Source organism: Alligator sinensis, unplaced genomic scaffold (genome assembly GCF_000455745.1).
Source record: "Alligator sinensis unplaced genomic scaffold, ASM45574v1 scaffold65_1, whole genome shotgun sequence".
NCBI classification, from domain to species: domain Eukaryota; kingdom Metazoa; phylum Chordata; order Crocodylia; family Alligatoridae; genus Alligator; species Alligator sinensis.
The window spans coordinates 305,985-328,257 of record NW_005842037.1 but is presented as its reverse complement, the minus strand read 5'-3'; the positions used below and the strand labels follow the sequence as shown (position 1 = coordinate 328,257).

The 22,273-nt window shown below is 39.8% G+C and overlaps 1 protein-coding gene across 8 annotated transcripts in view; it reads left to right on the top strand.

The window, feature by feature from the left end:
* Positions 1-19,951, top strand: part of DYRK2 (dual specificity tyrosine phosphorylation regulated kinase 2) — a 29,837-nt gene extending 9,886 nt beyond the window's left edge. For 5 of the 8 annotated variants that reach the window (XM_025202808.1, XM_025202810.1, XM_025202811.1 and 2 more), the window contains 5 exons: positions 1-1,671; positions 12,400-12,665; positions 13,076-13,182; positions 17,512-17,736; positions 18,839-19,951. In XM_025202808.1, coding sequence (XP_025058593.1) covers positions 1-1,532 — 1,532 coding nt within the window. In that variant the 3' untranslated portion in view covers positions 1,533-1,671; positions 12,400-12,665; positions 13,076-13,182; positions 17,512-17,736; positions 18,839-19,951. Of the gene's footprint in view, positions 5,661-12,399; positions 12,666-13,075; positions 13,183-17,511; positions 17,737-18,838 lie in introns of those variants that run through there. The other 3 variants (XM_025202809.1, XM_025202813.1, XM_006022471.3) reach the window with 3 other exon arrangements.
* The last annotated feature ends 2,322 nt before the right edge of the window (positions 19,952-22,273 follow it).

Genomic DNA, 22,273 nt, shown 5'->3' with positions numbered 1-22,273 from the left:
AGCTGTTCGAAGACAATAGCAACAAGAGGACAGTTCTAACAACACAACCAAATGGACTTACAACAGTAGGCAAATCCGGATTGCCAGTGGTTCAGGACAGACAGCTGGATAGTGCTCACAGGCGACAGGGGAGCTCCAGCTCTTTAAAATCTACAGATGGAACAGGGAAGGTAAAAGCCTCCCCTATGACACCAGAGCAAGCAATGAAGCAATACATGCAAAAATTAACAGCCTTTGAACACCATGAAATTTTCAACTACCCTGAAATATACTTTTTGGGTCCAAATGCAAAGAAACGGCAAGGCGTGATTGGTGGGCCAAACAATGGTGGATATGACGATGACCAGGGGTCTTACGTGCAAGTACCCCATGATCATATTGCATACAGGTATGAAGTCCTGAAAGTGATAGGGAAAGGAAGCTTTGGGCAAGTTGTGAAAGCCTATGATCACAAGATACATCAGCATGTGGCATTAAAAATGGTGAGAAATGAAAAACGTTTCCACCGCCAAGCTGCGGAAGAAATCCGAATTTTGGAGCATCTAAGGAAGCAAGATAAGGATAACAACATGAATGTCATTCATATGTTGGAAAACTTCACATTCCGCAACCATATCTGCATGACATTTGAGTTGCTGAGTATGAACCTTTATGAGCTAATAAAGAAAAACAAATTTCAGGGCTTCAGCCTGCCTTTGGTTCGCAAGTTTGCCCACTCAATTCTACAGTGCTTGGATGCTTTGCACAAAAATAGAATCATTCACTGTGACCTTAAACCAGAGAACATTCTCTTGAAGCAGCAGGGTAGAAGTGGTATTAAGGTTATTGATTTTGGCTCTAGTTGTTATGAACATCAGCGTGTCTACACTTACATTCAGTCACGGTTTTACCGTGCTCCAGAAGTGATCCTTGGTGCTCGTTATGGGATGCCTATTGATATGTGGAGCTTAGGTTGCATTCTAGCAGAGCTTCTAACAGGTTATCCACTCTTGCCTGGAGAAGATGAAGGGGACCAGCTGGCTTGTATGATAGAGCTGTTGGGCATGCCCTCCCAAAAACTGCTAGATTCATCCAAACGAGCCAAAAACTTTGTAAGCTCTAAGGGTTATCCCCGTTATTGTACTGTTACAACTTTGTCTGATGGTTCTGTAGTACTCAATGGTGGCCGTTCCCGGAGGGGAAAATTGCGTGGCCCACCGGAGAGCAGAGAGTGGGGGAATGCATTAAAGGGATGTGATGATCCCCTCTTCCTTGACTTTTTAAAACAGTGTTTAGAATGGGATCCTGCTATACGTATGACGCCCAGCCAGGCTTTACGTCATCCCTGGCTTAGGAGACGTTTGCCAAAGCCTCCAACTGGGGAGAAGACATCGGCAAAAAGAATAACGGAGAGCACTGGTGCTATAACGTCAATTTCCAAGTTACCTCCAACTTCAAGCTCAGCTTCAAAACTGAGGACTAATTTGGCTCAGATGACAGATGCCAATGGGAATATTCAGCAGAGAACAGTGTTGCCAAAACTCGTTAGCTGAGTTTGAAAAACTCCACTGCTGGTTATACAAGAGATACTACATGGCTGAGCCTTATTCATATGAAGAAGTAGCTCAGATTTCTATTTTTATTTGCTCAATAACTTTATTCATTTGTATCTTTCAAGCACTCATTTTAAATGTAAGAAATGCTGATTTTCTTTTTATAAAATATGGGGACGATGCTTTAAGTTTTTGTACTTCTTTTTAAAAATGTTTGTCTTCTAAAGTACAATTAGCCTTACTGTAATTAGTGTGGCACAGTAATAAACATCAGTGGCAGGCCACTGGTTCCAACTTGACTGTCATGCATTACAGCGTGGCATCAAAGATGTTAACCTTTCTTTCCATGGTTTGGATTAGTTTTCCTTTAGGATAATTTTGTAATTCTCTTCCATACTTACAGATGATGGCCCCAATCTGGCAAAAAATGAACATGTGCTTGTCTTTGGTTTGCTTGGTTTGTTTGAGATTACTCATCTGAGTAGTTTGATACCTGTGTAAGCACTTTCAGAATTGAGGCCATAGCATCTAATATTGTCATTTTCTCCATGATGTTTTGAGGAAGCTGAGACTTCATAATGATACAGCCACATCTTAGAGAATTTTTTAAAAATGAGACATAATGTTAATGATTAAAACAAATGCGCAGGCATCAGTGCGAAAAAAAGTTGCTGGGACTAAGAATACCTTATTAGCATTCATACCCTGTATTAAAAGGAGAGGAACAGACAGTGGGAGGATGAATGAGGGTGGGATTGTATGTGTTCCTCTAAATCTTAATAAGACAGATGAGCCACTTTCTAAAGATGAAGAAATGTAAAGGAAAATGTTTTGCACTTAATTTCAGGTGTACAGCCAACATCGCTCACTTTTGGTTTCTTTCTTTTTTTTTTTTCTTCTCCTTCTATTTTCTCCTCTCTGCTTAAGTGAAGGCAGGGCTCGCTACATCATATTTGCAGTTGTTGTCACCTTTATACTGTACCTCCCAGACTGTTAATGCTACATAGATTTCACAGATATTTTTTCCAGACAATCTCTAGTTGATGGATTATGACCTCATTGGTACATTGTAACCTTCTGATCAAATCTGTATGCAAGGACAAAACACTATTTGCTCTTCTAGAGAACTACCATGTGAAGATTGTTAAATCTTAGCATGTTAATTGCATCCTTCTTGGATGACATCAGCTTAATTGGTGGAATAGCTGGTACATCTCTAAGGGAGAAACATCAAGGGAAAGTTAAGTGATTTGAATTAATCTTTAGCATGATAGCTGAAGAGAACCTTGAAGGAACAGTAGAGATTTATGTATATTTGTGTGTGTGTGTGTGTGTGTGTGTGTGTGTACGTGTGCACACATGTATGTGTTTTAATTGCACTCATGGAAAGAAGGTGGTCCTAATCAAGGGATGAGAACCAGGATTAAGTAAGAATTACTGTGCAGTGCAACATATTTTTGAATAAAGCAGTTTGAAACGTAAAATCAGTATTAAATCATATGCAGTGATAATAATCTACATTGGGTTGTGAAGGACAGGCAAAGGGAATTTTAAGGAAAGTAGAACATAATCTGGAAGGTTTGTGGATGTTAGAATGAGCGACGTTAGGATGGCAATCATAAAACTTCAATAACTTTATTATAAACAATGTTTATGTGCACAGATTTCACTACGTTACTTCTAAAAATTATTAAAAATACTTAAAGCACGGTCCCCAGAGAGGCTAAGAAAGTTTCCGGTTAAATTCTCTTACATATTCATTGAGATTTTCACTTAAAACTTAAATTGCTCTTAATTATTTTAATTTAACTTAAGATTCTGGGGGTGCGCTAGTAATAAGAAAAGATAGAACTCTCAGGAAACATATAACTGTTTGCCAAAAAGTCAATACATAAAGAAACCCCAAAAATAATTTGTGAAAAAGGATGATGTTTATTAATTGCTAACTTTAACATTAGAGCTTTGATAAACTAATGTTCTTACTATTTTTTTAAATTATAGTTCCCTGTCCCAGTGTTAAATGTACACAATTTTATACAGTGTGTGTAAGTGCAATATGTAAGCTTATATGGAATCGTGTTCAAAACTGAGATACAATAATACAACTAAAATGAAAGTGGCATTGTAATCCAAATATCCATTAACTTATGATTGGTAATTTCTAGGTCTAGAAAATAGACTTCTAGGCCTATTAGCTTTCTTATAAAAAAAAAAAAAAAAAAATTAGATTCCTATGATAACTATATTTTTCTGCAGTAACTGGGATTCTCCCCTCTACCATTAGCTGTTTAGGAAATTCACAAATGTTAAAGCATGAAGATTGCATTATATTAGGGAAGGAAATAGTTTTCCCCATCACATTTTAAACTGAAGATTGATTTCTGTTCCTGGTTTCAGTGTAAATGTAAGGAGAAAACATTTATAATATCATTCATGGGTCATTAATAGGCTAAAACCACTACATTTTCTGTTTCATGTAACCAGTTCTTAAATGCCAATAATGCATTTGTGATTGACTTTATTCATGAATGCTACCGGAAACTTTTAGGCCAAAATATAGTGTGCAGAGCTATTTTTTTAACCCAATGCATTGAAACTTCAACTATACCTAAAGAAGCAGCTATGTTATGGTTTTTAGTGATCTAGCTGCTTTTTATTGTAGCTTATTTCTAAATGTAAAAAGAAGGAAAAAGGAAAAGGATGTTGCTTTGATGTGATTTTTATTATAAGGGCTCTGATAATTAGGCGCATAGAAGTTGGCTTGGAAACAGTGCTTAGTCTCACATGTAACCATTGTCTAGGGATGTCTGAGCTATTTTCAGATTTTAGTAATAGCACAGTGTTGTCTTGTCTTTGGTTGCAGTCTCCTTTGGCTCAGTTTCTTGCACCACTGGAGTGTTCATTACCATTTAAGTGTTTTGGAACAACAAAGTGATGCAAGATGTGTAGATTAACAATAGAGGATAAATTGTGCCCTTGGTGTTAACAATGTGCCTTTTGTTATAAATGCCATGTTGTAGGGCATGCGTTGTGGCCTCTTTAACCCTTTGAATACTGGATAGTGAGGATGAAATCTATTTTTAAATGCTCTACCTGTCTTAAAAACATCCTGTACTTTTTCAAGGCCTTAATAGATACCATAAGGCAATCATACTACTAGCTCGATAGAACACTCTATTCTTGTAGTAACTTCCATGTTGCTTAAAGGGGTTAAAGATGGCACTTCCTCATTGGTTGTACCTTAACATCAGACTGGTTTGTTTGTTTTTTAAATAAATTTTTGTTACGATAACACTATACAGAAATCAACTGTATTTGTAAAAATTTACCTCAAACCATTTAATTTTATAGTGTGATTTAATCCCAGGGCATTTGGTATGAACCAAAGTGCATTCCTTTTATATGTGCCTGGCTCTAATAAAGGTGGCCAGGGATTTTTACAATTTGGGTGCAAGGCACTTAAGCCACTTTTAACTTGGTAGGTGGTGTGGAGTTCTAAATGACTCCCGGAGAATGTTAAAACACTTTAGGCATAAGTAGCATTGGGCAATATTAGAATCTTTAAGAAAAGCGTGTATTATTTGCTACTCTCCATTTGGAAATGTATATATTTTTTTTCCATCAATGATGTTTCCAATAAGTAGGAAAAGAACGCTTTGTTCCATGTTGGTAAAGATTTTAATATTGCCCAACATACTGCTCCGGTAGCATTTAAATAAAATATACATTTGTGAATTATTGTTTCTAGGGGCTTGTACATCTCTGCTACAAATTGTAATTAAAATCTCAGCTCAACTGCTACAACTATGTCTAAGCAGTAGCTTGGGTTTTTATTGAGCAACGACTTAGACACGTGACTGTAATATGCTGCAACTGTGTGTACTGAAAACGTGAAAAACGATTGAATGTTGACTGTGTATATATGTATGTATAATTTTCTGTGAGATGCTGCTGTCGCCACTTAACATTAAAGATGTTGTAGTGGATTTTAATCCTAGTGGCCAGTTTTATGATACTGTATGTATTGTACAGCTGATGACAGGAGTAAGACTGTTTTAGTGAATATTTGTTACATTTTGTTGTTGTGGCCAGAGATCATTTCAGAATAAAACTTTATGTCCTACTTTACTACTTTCCACTGCAGTCTGGATTTTGTTTGATCATACAGGTCCCTCAGATAGTTGGCATTTCTTAACTAGGTAAAGCCTGATGGTATACACCTTGAAGTTAATAACAAAGTTCCTTGTACAGTAACCAGGGATGCAGTACAAAGCTTCAAATGCTTAGTGAGATTTGTATGTAATGAGATTTATATTTAAAATGCTTACATATACAGTATGTACATATTGATGGATGCAGCCTGTTTGGTTCATTTATGTTTAGACAATATCTAAAGGACAAGACAGGTCCATCAATAGCTATTAAGAGTCAGGGATATATCCTCTAACCTCCCCAAATCAATGATAGTTGATGGCAGAGAGGGTATAACAGGGCTTGGTTTACATTAGATATGCCCTGTACATATTCTTTCCCAATCCTTCTTCTTTGGCAATCCCTCACAGTCAAGGATGAATGCCTTCCATGATTGTATTATCTGCATGTCCAAAGATGGCTGATGAGGATTTATCAGCCATCTCACTTATCCCAATAAAGCACCTCCTCCTTGCCACAGTTGGAGACAGGATACTAGTCTAAATGGACATTTGGTCTGACAGTATGTCTTTTGTGTTCTTATTGTAACCTTTGAATGTTGCTCAAATGTTTCTTGGCCTGAGTTTTCTAATGTTCATCTTACACGCCGGAGCATAATTTTTCTTTATTCTTTTAAACATCAAGTTGTTGCTACACTTCGAAGGAAACAGATCTTCAGTAAGAGTTTTGTCTATATAAGGAAGACAGGATTTAGTTTTCAGTTTCTTTTAAAATTAAAAAAAATATATTTTTTTATTGTCAAAAATCTTTTATTGAAATCAAGCCCTTGTACTATCTTTTCATTCAAACTCCTGTAAATGAGACCCCTAATTGAGGAACTGGTCAACATGACAACCACAGCAATATTGATACTTGCTCTCCAGTATTTGGCAGTGACAGGTAAACAGACCATATTGTCAATATTAAATAGGTTCATTGGACTACATTCTGCTTGCAGTAAAGTTGGAATAAATCCAGAATTTAAACTTCATTATTAAACACCAGATTCTGTGGGTCCCAATTATATTTTATTGGCTACATTTTCTTCCCAGTTATGCCAGTTCAGATCTAGAGGATCTTCCCTGAAGAATCACACTTCACAGTGCTCTTTTTTCAACATGGATGGGGAATTTCTGCAACAGATTTATGTAGTTTTTTCAGGAAGGCCCTGCCTTCTTAGATATGTACGTACTGATGATAAACCAAGTACGCGTTCCCACATTTTTAGCTAACTATCCTAAGAGTGAAAATAAATCTTTGTAAATAAAAAACAGACATGTCCATCGTATTTTCTGAGTTCAAGACAGATCCTGAATAAGGATCTGTTATGCTGTATAAGGATAACCTCTCTGTGGCTATTCCTTTCTTTGCAGTATTTCTCTTGGCCAGACAATCATGGTGTTCTATCGTGACTGAAAGCTGGAGAATTAGTGATCCAAATAAAGAATATGAAGAGCATAAATATTTACAATATGATACAGAATAATATTCCTCAGTGGCACTGCTTCTTACCTTTTAATTCCCTTTCAGGCTTTCATTTTTAAGACCTTTTTTCCGTATAGAGTTGTTGCTTATCATATCTGAAAACATGAGCAGGCAAGCTTCTGATTTGTTGAGGCAGCTGTGGGTGCAAGGCACTTAAGCCACTTTCTATGAGAAGGGATTGAATGTGCAAAAACCAGACAATTATGGAGGAAAAGGCAGTTTGAGGTAAGTGTTTCCTAGAGTGAGGAATGTGCTATAACAAATAATTTTGATTTCACTGAAGGATCAAGTAAGATGACAATATGGTACTGAGAAAGGAGTCACTTAAAAGTTATTTAAAGTGTTTGAAAACTATTTAGGACTAATTTACTACAGTCTAAAAGTGTCTTTAAAATCAGTGTCACTATTCTCTTTTGAAGCTTGTCATTCTAAACTCTGCTAATTAAAAGATAGCTTTCAACTGTGATTTTTATGCCAAACTCTTACATCTTTAAAGCAAAATTGTAACAACATTATAATTGCTATTCATGTAATGGGAAGAAAAGAAAAAGATTTGTTCTTTAGTTTCAAGTATTGTATAACCGTGACATCAAATGATAGAGAGGAAAGAAAGAAGAAGAGCTAGTGGATGTGGATTCTGTTGCCAGCTCTGTCAAAGACTTTCCCCTTGCTCTGGAAAATCCACTACTTGGTATGTTTGAAAGTTGATTTTGTTAATCAGCTGAGAGAAGCTTGTAATGTTGAGAACTTCCTCCATTTGATCACTAAAATGGCTCCTTAATACTTAATGCCTGAGCTTAAGAGTACAAGCTGAGTCTATCAACTTCTGCTTTACAAGAAGAAATAATGTTCTAAGGCCAGGCTGAATTCTAAAGCTTATGTCTAGAGGAGTTTTTAAGAGCCAACTATATGCCTTGGCATCCTGATAAAATGGGTCATTTACAATACAGAAAACAAGATGACTTAATTTTTGGCAAACCCTCTTTACAGCCTCCAAAAGTTAAGATGTGTTCACAGATATCTCTGCAGAGACATCGTAGAACGTCCTTGAGTATAAAATGGAACATGGAGTGCTCTAGACTAGAATGAGCATGCCAATGCTTCTTGCCCAACAGCAAGAGTTTCTCTGTGTATGTGCTATGAGCAATTCAGTCTGCCTCAGGATGCAAATGAAGATTTTATATGAAAAAATACAGGGTTGCAATAAGGAAAATTCCATTTATATATTAAGTGGCAGAGTGGTTAGTGATTGGGATTGGGATTCATGAACTCTTAAGATTTGTTACCCCTACTGGCAACTGATTTAGACCCTGATTCTTCAGGCTCTTCTGCATTGCTACAACTGCACATCTAGTGCTTTCACTGGGTTTCTCCATTGGGACAGGCGTCCATCTGCACAGAGCAACTGCAAGTTAAATAGCGTGAGGACCTGATCCCATGAAGAATTCAGTACGTGCCTAAATTTATGCACTGTCAGTAGTTCCTTTAGGCTTAAAAAAGACTCCTCACAGCATGTGGAATTAATCATGTGGGTAAGCCTCTGTATGACTCAAACCTTAGTCATGCGGCCTTTGGCAAGTCACTTATGCCAGCATTTTCTGGCTTAGGTGCCTAGCTTTACATAAGTGATCTAATTTTCACACCCACTGGTTGCCTTCACTGTGGCATGCATGGAGGTGCCTACCTTTGCGCACACATTTGAAATGTTGACCCTAATTTCTCTGTCACTGTTTCTCTATCTGTAAAGTGGGCTTACTATTTACCTATAGATGAGTAGCTAGAGAACTCTGAAGTTATACATTGCTATCATAGTAGCAAGCAATCACAGGAATGGCAGGATTAGTAACAATCACTTATTCATGTTCTCAGTTAAGTCCCTTTCTGTGATTTGAAAAAAACCTGTCTGAGATGTAGCTATTCTGTGCATGGTCTTCAAATATGGCAGGACCCCAAGAATTCATTTTCCTGCAGTACAATTTTTTTTACTGTTGCCACCAGTGTAAGAGCACTCTTAGAATACAAGATAACACCAGGCACTGGCTTTATACAAGGTAGCTTATGCTGTGCTGCAACCCTCAGCATAGTGGACATATAGTGGGTTTGGAGGCCAAAGGAACATGGCTTGATGTCATAGTTAGGGGCTAGGCAGACAAGGTTCCTTGGGTGAATTTGATATCTTTTATTAGACCAACCCAAATGGTTGGAGAATAGTTATTAAGCAAGCTTTCGGGTTCAAAAACCCTTCGTCAAGCTAAGGAAGCTGTAGCAGTTGGTGTGTGCTCTTCCTGGATGGAATGAAAAGTAAAGAAGCCAGGGGCTGGGCTGGGCTGGGGAGTCAGTTGCCAGGCAGATTATAATGTATCAAAAATCCAATGTCTATGTTTAGTCCATGATCTCTAGTATCCAGCAGGTTGATGAAATGGAGCTCGTAGGCTCGTCTCTGGGAAGTGTTGTGTAAGTTTCCCTTGAGGATCTGGACTGAGAGATTGGAGAGAGAGTGGCCCTCCTGTGAGAAATGTGCCCCCACCGGTAATTGGGTGTTTCTGTCTTTGATAGATTTCCGGTGTGCATTCATTCTGGTGCGCAGTTGTTGTTTGGTTTCTCCTACATATCTTCCATCAGGGCATTTGGTGCATTGGATGAGGTATATTACATTTCTGGAGGTGCAGCTGTAAGATCCAGGAATGCTGATGGCTTTGTTGTGGGGTGTAGTAATAGTGGGGGTGGTGGAGATGTGTTGGCAGGTTTTGCATTTCTTGTCATGGCACGGTCTGGATCCTTTTGGTGTGTTCTGGGCTTGAGGAAGTTTGCTTCTGGTGATGAGGTTGCCAAGGTTCGGTGCTTGTTTGAAGGCTAGGATGGGTGGCTCTGGGAAGATCTTTTTAAGAATAGGGTCTCTGCCTAGTATGGGTTGCAATTTTTTGAGGATTTTCCGTACAGGTTCAAGGGAGGCGTGATAGGTCATAACCAGCGGTGTGCGATTTGTGGGGGGTTTTCTTCTGTACTGCAGCAGTTCTTCACGTGGTATCCAGGTGGCTATCCAGATATGAAGCTACAATTTCTGTTGATGACAGGTTCTCAGTACTCAGTGATAATCAGGTCTATTAACATACAATTTACCTAAATAGTTGTATAAACTATTAGGTAACTCCTGCATTCCGTAGCTGGGAGAAGCGAGTGCTCTTGCTTTTGAAAGCTGTTTTCATCTCGTTTGTAAAATACAGGTAGAAGCCTCCAGTCCTATTTATGGGAAGTGCAAACAAGTATCCAAACTATCCAAATGCTTTCTAATCTGGTTTGTGAATCATTTCCAGCTGGTCACCCTAGGGCTATGAAACAGTTGACAATGTCAAGTTTTTTTAGATGCTCATCAGAGGTCTGCATTCTTTCTGTGATGTGTTATCTGCTGCTGTCAAGTCATGTTTTGTAATGCCTGTGATCACTCTTGTTTACTTATTTTGAGATACTAGTACAAAAGTTAGCACCTGGTATTCTGGATAACATCTGTTAAAAAGCCAGTTGAAGGAAACCAGAAGAGGAGTGAATCTTCATGTGCAACCATAGAAATGTTTATAAATTAAGATAGTGTAATTTATATTAAGTTAAAATTTGGTTCTATTTGAACTCTCTCATCATTGATAAAACTTTGTGGGGAAAAATTACTGATGATTTCAAACACTTTACACAAACTCCTGTTTGTGTGAAGGCATACACTTTCTTTATGACTTTGTTCCCTCTGCATTCTGAAACCAGGTTTCTGAAGAAGGAGCTTAAAACAATTGTAATTTCTTTCTACCTTATATTTCCCCCTTCCAGGGCAGTCAGTACAACTCATTCCTAATAGAAATGGCTAGCATCCTTAGCAAATCTTTCTAAGTAACATCTAAGCTCTGCACCACTGAATAAGAGACTGGAGGCTATTTCCATGGGAATGGGAGAAAGTGAATAATGAGAAACGGGGAGGTTTTATTACTATTTGGTGGTTAGATCTTAGAGATTCTATGGCCTTTTTCTCTGGTAGAGAGAGGTTGTTGTGGTGGCGTGTGTTGCTGATTATTTCATTGTTCATTCTTTCCCTGAAGCAGTCAATGTAGCGGTCAAGGTTAGGGTTTCGTCCACTGCGAGGTGTCCAATCTGATGTTTTTTGGGGCTTTTTGGCGTTGATCCTTTCCTGAATGTTGTCAGAGGATGAGTTGTTGTTGGGAGTGGGTTCAGTTTGGTCGTGGAAATATTCTTTGAGGTGCAGGCGTTGGAAGAATTCTTCTAGTTCTCCACATTGAAGTATTTTATTAGGGTGTTTTTCTGGACAGAAATTAGGGGCTGTAATGCATAGTGCTGTGGGGATTTGCGGCAACTTTTCCACCCATAAAAGCAGCTACCTTATCTTAGATCCCAGGCATGACTAAAGTTATGTCTATAATCCTATTGAAGGTTCTTCCCAGGCTTGCCTTTAAATCAAACCTGCTGACCATCTATATTACAAATCCCTTAGTTCCTCCCAACAACAGTCCATCCCATCTCCAGTAGCTCTTCCCAGCATTGGACTTCAAGGTTGAGCTTCATCCTAGCCAAGCACTTGCTCCCTGAGATGTGTTCAGTACTCTTACAAGTACTGTTTGGCATAGCACAGGTCTCCCTCTGACTTTTTCTTCCCCCTGCTCTCCCCTTCCCTTCTTTTCCTTTTGTCTTGCTTATCTCTATCTATTTACATTTTCACTGACATCCCTCCACACTTTTAGCTTCTCTCGTTCTTTGGAGTCTCAGACCAGCAGAGATGCCCTATGCCTGACAAAGGGTGACTGTGTCCGAAAGCTTACTAAGAACTTTTTTTCAACTACTCAGTTGGTCTAATAAAAGATAGCACATCTACCCAAAGAACTCTACCCCTGGCACTTTTACACCCCGCATCCTGTCTATCCTGCACATAATTAGAGTCAAACCTATAAGAAGAGACAAGTAATGTGTGTGATCCTTACAAAGGCTTCAGTTGAGTTTCTTGTTCTTGGTCTGCCCATGTATTTTTACTCTGACTGTTTTAATCCCAGTAGCAGCCAAAATCAGGAATGTAGCAAAAAACATCTCAGCCCAAGTGGGATTTTGTGGGGGGTAGGGGTGGGGAAGGTGTTGTCTATTTTAAAGTAATGCTTTCCCTTTCTCCTAATGCAGTGTTCCCTTTTTTCCCCCAATCTAGGCATTTCAGGTAAATCAAGATCCACACTTGCACAATTGAAAGGCTATATTCTGGGTGACTAAATGATTTGAAATGATTTATAATTAGGAATTAACTAACGTCAATGTTCTTCACACATTAGCTGAGAATTGCTTGCAGCTAATAAATCTGGGCAGAGTTGTCAGAAAGGAATGCTCATGTGTGTTCATGGTTCCGGAGGGCAGATGCTTTGCAAGCCAGCGTTCCTTTTTCCCCCAGATCCTGACCGAGTCCACCACATTCACCAGGTGAGTGAATGGCTTTCATTCTGAAGACATGTAATAAAATACTTCCCAGTTTATTTTTATAATCAGTGTTTTGGAAGCGGTTGCTTTGATGGCGTTTACAGAGCTTGCGCTGGGGTGTGTACACTCAATGCTATATCAGCATGAATTGAAGAGGATTCCATCTTCATGAGACCCCAGACGGAGGCCCTGCTCCTTTCTGTTGAAAAGGAAAGTTCCCCAGTGCCCCCTGCTCAAGGCAAAGTCTATTGAAAGCAATCAAAAGTGGGGAGGGCACAAATTATTTCTCTTCTTGTATAGATTGGGAGGTTCCATGCACCTGGGATGTTCTGACCAGGGAGAAGCCAATAACATGCTGTAGTCAAAGCAGAAGACTGTGAGTTAAGCCTATAATCTTTATTTTGGCTTCCCAGGGCTGAAGTAGTTTGCTTGTGTTTGGCAGTGGAGTCTCTCCTGCAGCCTAAGGCTTAGTTTTGACTCTCTGAAAGTGGGCCTAAGCAGAAAGATTCTGCACAGACAGGTATGTGCTATAAACAGGCCGTATTTTATTTCTGTCTTTGTTGGGTTAACTGCTGCAATCCAAGTGTGCTCTTGTACAGGGACTTTAGCATTGGCAAACAGTTTTACCTATAATTAGTATTGCCAACCTTGAGTGTTCAAAAAATCATGACTCAGGCCTCTTAACATCTTGAGATTTTATTTTATTAATGATAAATCTAATATGCTTTTGATATATCCTCAGGGTTTTCCATTTTTATGTTTATCCAACTGTTTTTCACAACGACGAAGGGTAGAAACGTCTTTGAAATATAGGACTGAAAGGGGCTTTCTGAATTATCTTGTGCAGTTCCTGCTATCACGAGTACTATGTCATACAATCCTTTTAAAAAACTGATCAAGTTCTGTCTTCAGACCAATTAGCTTTTTTGCCCCTACAAGTCTCAATGAAAGGCAGTTCTACAACCTCACTCCTCTGATAGACATCTTCTAATTTCCAGCCTAATTTATTCATGGCCATCTAATGCCCATTTGTTCTTCTGTCAGCACTGTCTTTTAGGTTAAATATTTTTAATTTTGCTCGTGTTCACCCTGGGCTTATTGTTCTGGAGTTTATTGCTGCAGGGTGCACAACTGCACGTGCTCCCAGAATTGCAGCACACTGAAGCAGGGTAGAAAAGCCTCAGCTGGCAGGGGACCCAGGGGCTCAGCCTGTCAGCCCACGATTGCTCCCCCTGGCTTGGCATGCTGCAGAGGGGCTAGCTGCGGCACGAGGATGCTTCAGCACAGGACTAGCCAGCAGGCAGACACTGCACGGAAGCACCCTTGTGTCCCAGCCAACCCAGACAGCATGTTTATTGTATAGCTAAGTAGTCAACAGCACAGTAAATGTCTCATGTAGAAGCACCCTCTGTGATGTATTTATAGGGAGCAATCAGATCCACACTCATCCTCCATTTTATTAAGCTGGATAAGCCAAACTCTTGTAGGTCTCTATCAGTACAATAGGCTCTCTAGTCTCCTGATCATCAGAGGTGTGGGTTTTCCATTTGCCATGGTTAAAATGCAGTAAAATCTGGATTTTCTCATTTTAAGGAGAAAAACCCAGATTTTATCCTTTAAAGGAGAAAAACGCAGGAAACAGTGGGTTCCCCTTGCAGGCTGGCAGCGTTTCAGCCTCAAAGGGGTTGGGGGGAGTGGGAGAAGGGTGGTGAGGTAGGGGGAGCCATGTGCATGTGCGCATGTACACATGCATATGGCTGCCAGGCAGCCTGGAGAGCAGCTCCTGCAGGTAAGTCTGGAATAGGGGGTAGGGGAAATTGAGGCCCTCATAGTGAGAGAGGGAGAGAATTGAGCAGGGCTGGGGTTGCTGCCCAGCCCAGGCAGTGCATGGGGCTTGGGTCCTGGGGCTGGAGTGCATGGCTGCAGGGCCCAGGCGAGGACAGGGACAGATCTGTGGGTGGCTTGTCTGGGGGATGGGGAGGGGTCTGGCTCCCTGCTGCTGCTTACACTCCCAGAGGGGGAGCGGGCAGGGGAGCATGTGCCCCCCAGGTTTGTGCATGTGGTGGGGGCAGGCTGCCTTCTGTGGGCTCAGAAATCTGGGGCACAGAGATTTGGAGGGCATGTGCCCCACATACTGTCCTGGGAGTGCATACAGTGATGGGGAGCCAGCCCCCAATTCCCTATCCGAGCCCACAGTGGGCAGCCCACCCCCCCATGGGCTTCGCTCTGGCCATGCTGCCCATGGGGGAAGGGGAGCCAGGCTCCACTCTTCACTGCAGCAGCTGCTGGCTCCCATGGGTGGCAGCTGGGGCTTGGGGGGTGTTGTGGGGAGCAGGGGGTTGAGGACCTTGGCCCTTGGCCCCATAGCCCTGGCAGCTGGGAGCCCCCTCTGGCAGGGCTGGGGAGGGGAGCAGGGGGCTGTGGTTGGGGAGGGAGGGGCACTAGTAGGGTCAGGGAGTTGTGGTTGGGGAGTGATGAGCGCCAGCAGGGTTGGGGGCTTGTGGGTCAGGAATGAGGGGCAATGACATAGGCAGGGCTCCAGCATATCAGGGCTGCTCAATGTCAAGCGGGGTTAGACAACTGCTGCTGGACCCACGTACTGGTGGGTGAAGGGGACAGAGGGAGCTCTGATTTTCCTTGATAAAAACCCCAAAATCAAAAGCCAAAAATTCTAGGTATTTTGAATTAATTTTATTCTAGCTTCCAAATTGCTTTAAAATTGTAAATATATCAATAAAACATTGTGTTCAACATTTCATTTTAACCACAGAAAAATGTGGATTTCAGAAGTTTTAATCAGAGAATCTGCAATTTTTAAATAGAAAACCAGGAATCCCTGCTGATCATCCTAATAGCCCTTCTAGCCTGATTAATGGCACCTCTTCTAGTCTTTCTCTAACATGGGTGCCCAGAATCCTACACAGTATTCCAGATAAGCTCTCACTAGGGCTATGTACAACAGCCTTAATAATTTCCTGTCCCTCTATTAGAAAATACCATGCTTGATGCATCCTAGGATCACAGATACCTTTTCCACAGTTGCTTCAGAGGTGGCTCGTAGTTACTTTGTGATCAACTCATGTCCCTAGATCCTTTTTGTTATTAATTCCTAAGTGCATGTGTGACCTCACTCTTTCATCTCATTTTATTTGCTACAAGAAATTAAAACTCAGACTCAAGCATCATCATCTGTGATGAGACTTGTGACAAGAAAATAACATAGAATTGTCAAAGGTATTCATGCTACTTTCTCCAATACAATGGAGTTCTAATCAACACCGAAGCCGTGAGGCATTGCAGTTACATGGGTAAATAATAGAAGCATATCCAATGCAGTGTTGCCAGCCTCATGATTTTATCAGTTTTGAGATAGATAGATAGTATCCTTCTTAATGCCCCAGCTCCTAGAATTTTATTACTATGTAAGAAGCTCTCCCCTTTCAATGAACACAAAGTTTCTAGTCCTCACAGCTACATACAAAAACTTGAAAAGAGCAGGCTATAATTATAAACTACAATGCCAGAAAGCAATTTGTGAGGCAGCATGTATAGAAAAACTGAATCTCATGATTGTCAAGGTCTAAACTGTGGATTATTTTTGCTTGTTTTATGAGTGTTTGGCTTTGGCAATATTGTCACCTGCATGCACAATGAGGAGTTTAGAGCAAGTAGCTTCTTCTGATTTTTCTGAGGGTCAACCTGCTTGGCTTCATTCAAATGTGGAAAACAGAGTGCGGGGGTGAATTTATTTAATGATTCCAAGGGACTAAGAGCCATGCAAAGCTTCACCATGACTGCTTATTTCACAGTTCATGGGAAAGTGTGAAACAAAGTGCTCTTCTCGGTCGATTCGCACTCCTAGACCTTTGAAGAAAAGGTTATTAAGCAAGGGGCTTGGTGTGTTGACATATGAACTGCAATAGCTCTTTAATTTATTATTTCAGTCAAGGATTTGAAACTACCTCTCCACAAGCAAGATTTAAAATTGAACCCAGAGTACCCCATGATCCCCACAATCTATATTTCAAAATGAGGGCAATTTTCACAAGCAAACCAAACCATGCATTTTCTTCCTGGTGGCCAAGCAAGGGCTCTAACTGCCAGGTTCCACTAATTGTCCTTTTTTTTTGTTCTGTTTTACAGCAAATCTCTATATGTGAAGGCACTTGATTTTGAATTCTCCACACATGGTTCTTAAACATTACAAAATCCCCCCCTGACCTACAATGCTAACGGAGAAGAAAAAATCAATCTGTGGGAGGAGGGTGAATGTGTTATGCCCAGAGTTGCTTTAAAACTGGGAGAAACATTTCATGGAATTCTGAAAGTTCCTTATTTTTAAGGGGGCATGTGCCTCCCCCAACTTTTCTATGTTGCTATTGGAAAAAGGGCAGCAGCAAAGAGATTTCAAATGGAAGTAACACACCTAATTAGCATGTTTTTCAATTTAAATGTTAAAATAAAAATAATTCAAAAGATTTTCCCATGAGCTTTCAATTTCACAAAAAAGTATTTTTTCAGCGAGAAAATGTTCACTTGTAGAAGCTAAACTAGTTCACTTAATATAGTACAAATTTAACCAGCTCACATCCTTCAAGTGCATGCTTATTTTCATACATTAGTATTCCCAATGAATTCACAAGGGTATTTGAAAATATCCTTCTTCTGTTTTTTGGGGTTTTTTGCAGGATTGGGCCATAAAGGTAGATGAAAAGGGAAACTGTTATGGTACAGTTGTGTGAAATTCTTTGGTTTTTGTAGGAGACGGTTTATGGGATTTATATTTGGTACAGTATTTCAAAATGCTACAATTTCAATCTGTTTTTTTTATTATTGCCTTTATTTTTAGGCTTTGGGAGGTATCAGGAGGAAAAGAACTATTAAAGCAGCAACTTAGTTAACTGGTGATGGACTCTAGAAACACCACAGCAGGGCAACTAGAAATCTACAATAACCAAGGTCTTCCAGCTAACCAGTCAAGAGACAGGTCCAACCTACAATAGAAGGAAGGCCTGGGTCATCTAAAGAGACCTGTGAAGAATTGGCATGACCACAGACAGCCACTGTGAGAGAGGTAATTAGACCTGCAGAGAGTTTGGAAATAACTGGACTAACGCCATGTAGGGCAGGAAGTAAACTGAGGGATATTAGTAAGAATGAAGCTGCCATGAAAACTTGTCCTTGTGGTTCTGAGGTGGGACTCAGTGGCGTGCCAACGTCTCAGGGCCCCTTATACCCACTAACCAGTGAAGAGGCTTTAAACGGCTGTCTCTTCTGGAGTTAGACATGATGGCAAGGGACCTTTAACCTTCACAGCCTGGTAGACTGATATTAGGCTGAAAGTGATACTGACCTTGACTAACCCCAGAAGAGGAGGACCAAGTACTTTTAACAGACTTGAACAAGAGAGGTCTGTCACTGTGAAATGATTTCAGTGATACAAGCTTTATTACAAAGTCCTGTGTGAAATATTTAATCGTTCAATGCTTTAATATCTTGGAGAATTTTTACAAAGTTAAAAGGAAACAGATCCATGCATTTGAAATAATAAACAGTTTTCCTTCTGATACACCTGTTCCACTGAGTTTCTTGTATTGTCTAGATCAGGGGTGGCCAACTTGCCACAAATGGCACAGGCAGGCTCTAGGTGGCACATGGCTGATTATGGAGGGGGCAGGCAGCAGATTGGGCAAGGAGCACAAAGAGGGAGCAGAAAACAGAGCAGCAGATTGGGCAGGGGAAAGGGATAGGAGTGGCATTTGGGGAGGGTGCAAGGCCTAATTTATGGCACACCTGCCAAAAAGATTGCCTCCCCCCATTGATCTAAAACATAAGAAAAAAGGTAAGGCCAGATGATGGGTGGATTATCTGGAAAATAAGAACTAGAGCACACAATACTAGATAAATATTTACACATACCTATTACTTTGTATTTATTAAAGGGGTTAGCAAGCTTACCGTGGTTTTGCCCTGCCTAGGATGTTATTTGGATAAAGCCAAGCAAAGATCATGTGTTGATGTCTACACAACTGGTAAAATGCCATGGTTTTATTAGATATGAGGGTATTCTAGCTTTAGTATGCAAAGGATTTTATTTCTGGCATTTACATTTGTTCATCCAAATCCATACAAGTGGCAGAAGCTGTCTGTTTTTCACTGTTTTCCTTAACCAACAGGGTGATTTACAAATAATATCCAACCCAACCTTATCCTCAAAACAGGCCAGGGAATGAACCCGTAAGATGATCATCTTGATGATAGAGGAGATCTGGTAGGCTTGTGTGTGCTGAATGGTGTGAAACCCAAAGGTAAAGAAGGGACATGTTTTGATTACTGGCAGGTGCTGCCCAGCCGATGAAACTCAGTAATTGCCTGTGACAGGCAGAAACTATAGAAGATACAAGTGAAACTCCTTGGGGAGTTGAATATATAAATAATTCATTAAAATGCATTTTATAGTAGGGGTCAAAAGAAACTGAAGACAGCTTGAGCATTACCTCTAAAGGAGAAACTACTTTGGAGAAGCCATGTGGATGTGAAACAAAGCAAAATGAAAAGCAAATGGAAAGACAGTAAGCAGGTTAAGGAAATAGAGAGACGAGAAATAATGATGAAAAATTCAAATTTTCTTTGAAAACCTGAGAATTAATGATGGTGGATAATGGTCATAATAAGAGTAAGTATACTAGTGTAGTGAGTTGCTCTATTTTAATAATGACTGGATTTGGATAACATTTCCTGACAGAATGTATTTCTGTTGGAACCTGTCAGTTGCTCAAAATTAAAATGTTCCATGGGAATGGATCAAATTTGATTACATTTCTTTTTGAAACTAAAATGAAGCATTTTGATAGCTAAAACATTTCTCTTTGACAGCATCAGACTATGCCATTCCAACTTTTCATTTTGAAGTGAGACGCTTCAAAAAATTTGCTTCAACTTTTTTTATTCTACAAAACGAATAACTAGAAACATTTTCATTTCACTCAAAACATTTTTTGGCTATTTCATGGAAAATGTTGAAATGAACTACTTTGTTTTGATTTGGAGCAAAATCTGCAAAAGGTCAGAGTTTTATACAAAGTGGAAATTCCTAGTTTTGACCAGCACTTATGATATTGTACAAATGTAATTGGAATTCAAAATGTATAGTGTGAATCTATAGTCATAAAATGCAATTGCCTCCCCAATAATCAGTTTTGTTCACTCTGTTCATATTTTGGAGTTGACTTACCTCCCCAGATACCTTTGTTTAAAATCAATCAATAAATAAAATATGGCTTGACTAATTCTCTGCAAAGAACTCTAGTGTGGGATTTCCTCATCTCTCTGGAAAACTGCTAGCTCATGATGTCTAGCTACATCTGATGCCTGACAAAGGCATCTCTTTGCTGACTGTTCTGTGTTGCTTATTCACACTCATCATTACCCAGCCACATTCAGAGGCTCTCCTAGACCTGAATTTTTTTCTTCCTTCTTATCAGTGTTACAGTGTTGTTCTGAAAATGTTTTCAGACTAACACTTAGTTGCAATGAAATCCAAGCGTGAGCCAATATTCTTAACTCCCCATTTCTAGGGCTCAATGTTATCAGTTGAATGGAGATCTTTTGTCCTATTTCTACTCATTGGATTCTGATACATAAGAAGTGTTTCTTTACTTATCAAAAAAATTATTTTGCTACTACGTGGGATTAGATTTTGTGTTCGGCAGTTTTCAAATACAAAATACTATCATGATTTTTTTTTTACTTGGTCAGGAGAAATGCTTTCAACATCTTTCAGGAAAGGCTGGCTTAGAAATGTTGGTTTATTATTCCTTGAAAATATCATGCAGCCTGTTTACTGTCCATGAGTTTCCATTTAGGCTCATATTTTCAAAGGTGGCCTCTAATTTTGGGTACTTAAATTTAGACACCTAGGGATGGATTTCCAGAGATGCTGGCTGCCCATGAGTCTAACTTGTGTCAACTTTTCATTCCCAAGCATATCTTCACATAAATGGTTTACTTCTCAGACCTTATTTTATGCTTACGCAAATTCTTATTTCTTTATTTTCAATGGACTGTTGACAAACAGGCTGGTACAAAACATATTTTCCACGAGGTAAGATATTTGTAATATCTAAAACTGGAGAAAGGAAACATTTTTCTGAAACTGGCAGTGACTTAGAGGCAGAGATCTCTCTCTCTGTCTCATGCTTTTACTTGTTTTCAAGAAAATATAGCTATACCTGTTCATATAATCAAATACTACAATAACGAGTATAAAAATACCCCAATATTATACTTGATACTGGGCATACAAGAATACAACAGATTATGGATGTTGCACTGTATTTCTGTAGTAAAATTAAAAAAAAAATTAGGGTAAGTATCATCCCTTGTGTAGAAAACTCATGGTAGCTTTACTGTTTTGAGGCAGGGAAGGCCTCTCTGTGGCTGTCTTGGAAGTAACTATGGTCCCAGGAAGGTGGCTAAATTTCATTGTATGCCATCATTTTAATATAATAAAGGCCTTAGTTTGTCTGTCCCTCTATCAGTAACGCTCTTGGTTACTGAAACATGCGCAGCCATGACGGCAGGGAAGGAGGGGACAGAGCGGGGTACTGGTGGAGGGAAATGGAGGGGACAGTGGGGCAAGCTTCCTCCCCCCTGCTCCTGGGAGGTGGTGGTGGTATAGCAGGGGGTAGGGTTAGCAAGTTTGCTGGCCCCCCCAGTCATTCTTGATGGGCAATTCACTAGTATTTATATAAGGGTCTTACTGATATCCCCACAGCCATTTTTCTATGCAGTCTAGTGAAGATCCTAAATGAAGAGGCTTCTTGGTGCCTGGCTTGGGTGGAGTTGGAGAGAATAATCAAATCCTCTTAAAAATGCAGTGCTATGCACAGGGAGTTTTTAAACTCGCAGAAGCCAGTGCACTTGGCATTTTTGCAGGGGAATTTTAACTAGGTGGGCTTGCAGCTCTTCTTAAACGGGAACTTTTTGTCCTTGATCAGATAACAAATTGAAGTGTGATGAACTGCTTTATATGCAGAAGCTAACTGTGGTGCAGAGAAAAATGATGTGCTTGTAGTAATGTACCAAATTACAAAAGTGAATAAAGGGACATCCCAGTGAAGGGTGCTATAAATACTTAGAGGAATAATGGTGCTCAGAACATCAAGGTGATTCTGGGGTTAATAATACCTCTCATTGACTCAACAACAAACAAGTTAATCATTAGACAGGTTGAAAAAACACAAGAGGGATTTTAAGGGTTTCAAAAGATGCAAAACACAGCTCTTCCATGGCAGCTGTATTACAACTCCAGAGCCAAAAGAAAAACAATCACATTATAAATAAATTCTTTGTGACACATGATCAGACTGTTTATCTGCTGGGTTTTGGACTCTGTCCAGAAGGCATCTATAGTTAAACCAGCCAACCAACTCCTTTCCTTCTTGCTACTTGAAAAATCACTCTATTTAAAATACCACAGATAATACGTTGCAATAAGCTGTGGATGCCACTTTCATGGAAATTCACCCAACAGAATGAAGAAGTCAGCAATAGCTTCTTATGACAATCTTTGAGAAAAAGATATTTCACCTGCCTTTATTTCTGCATGG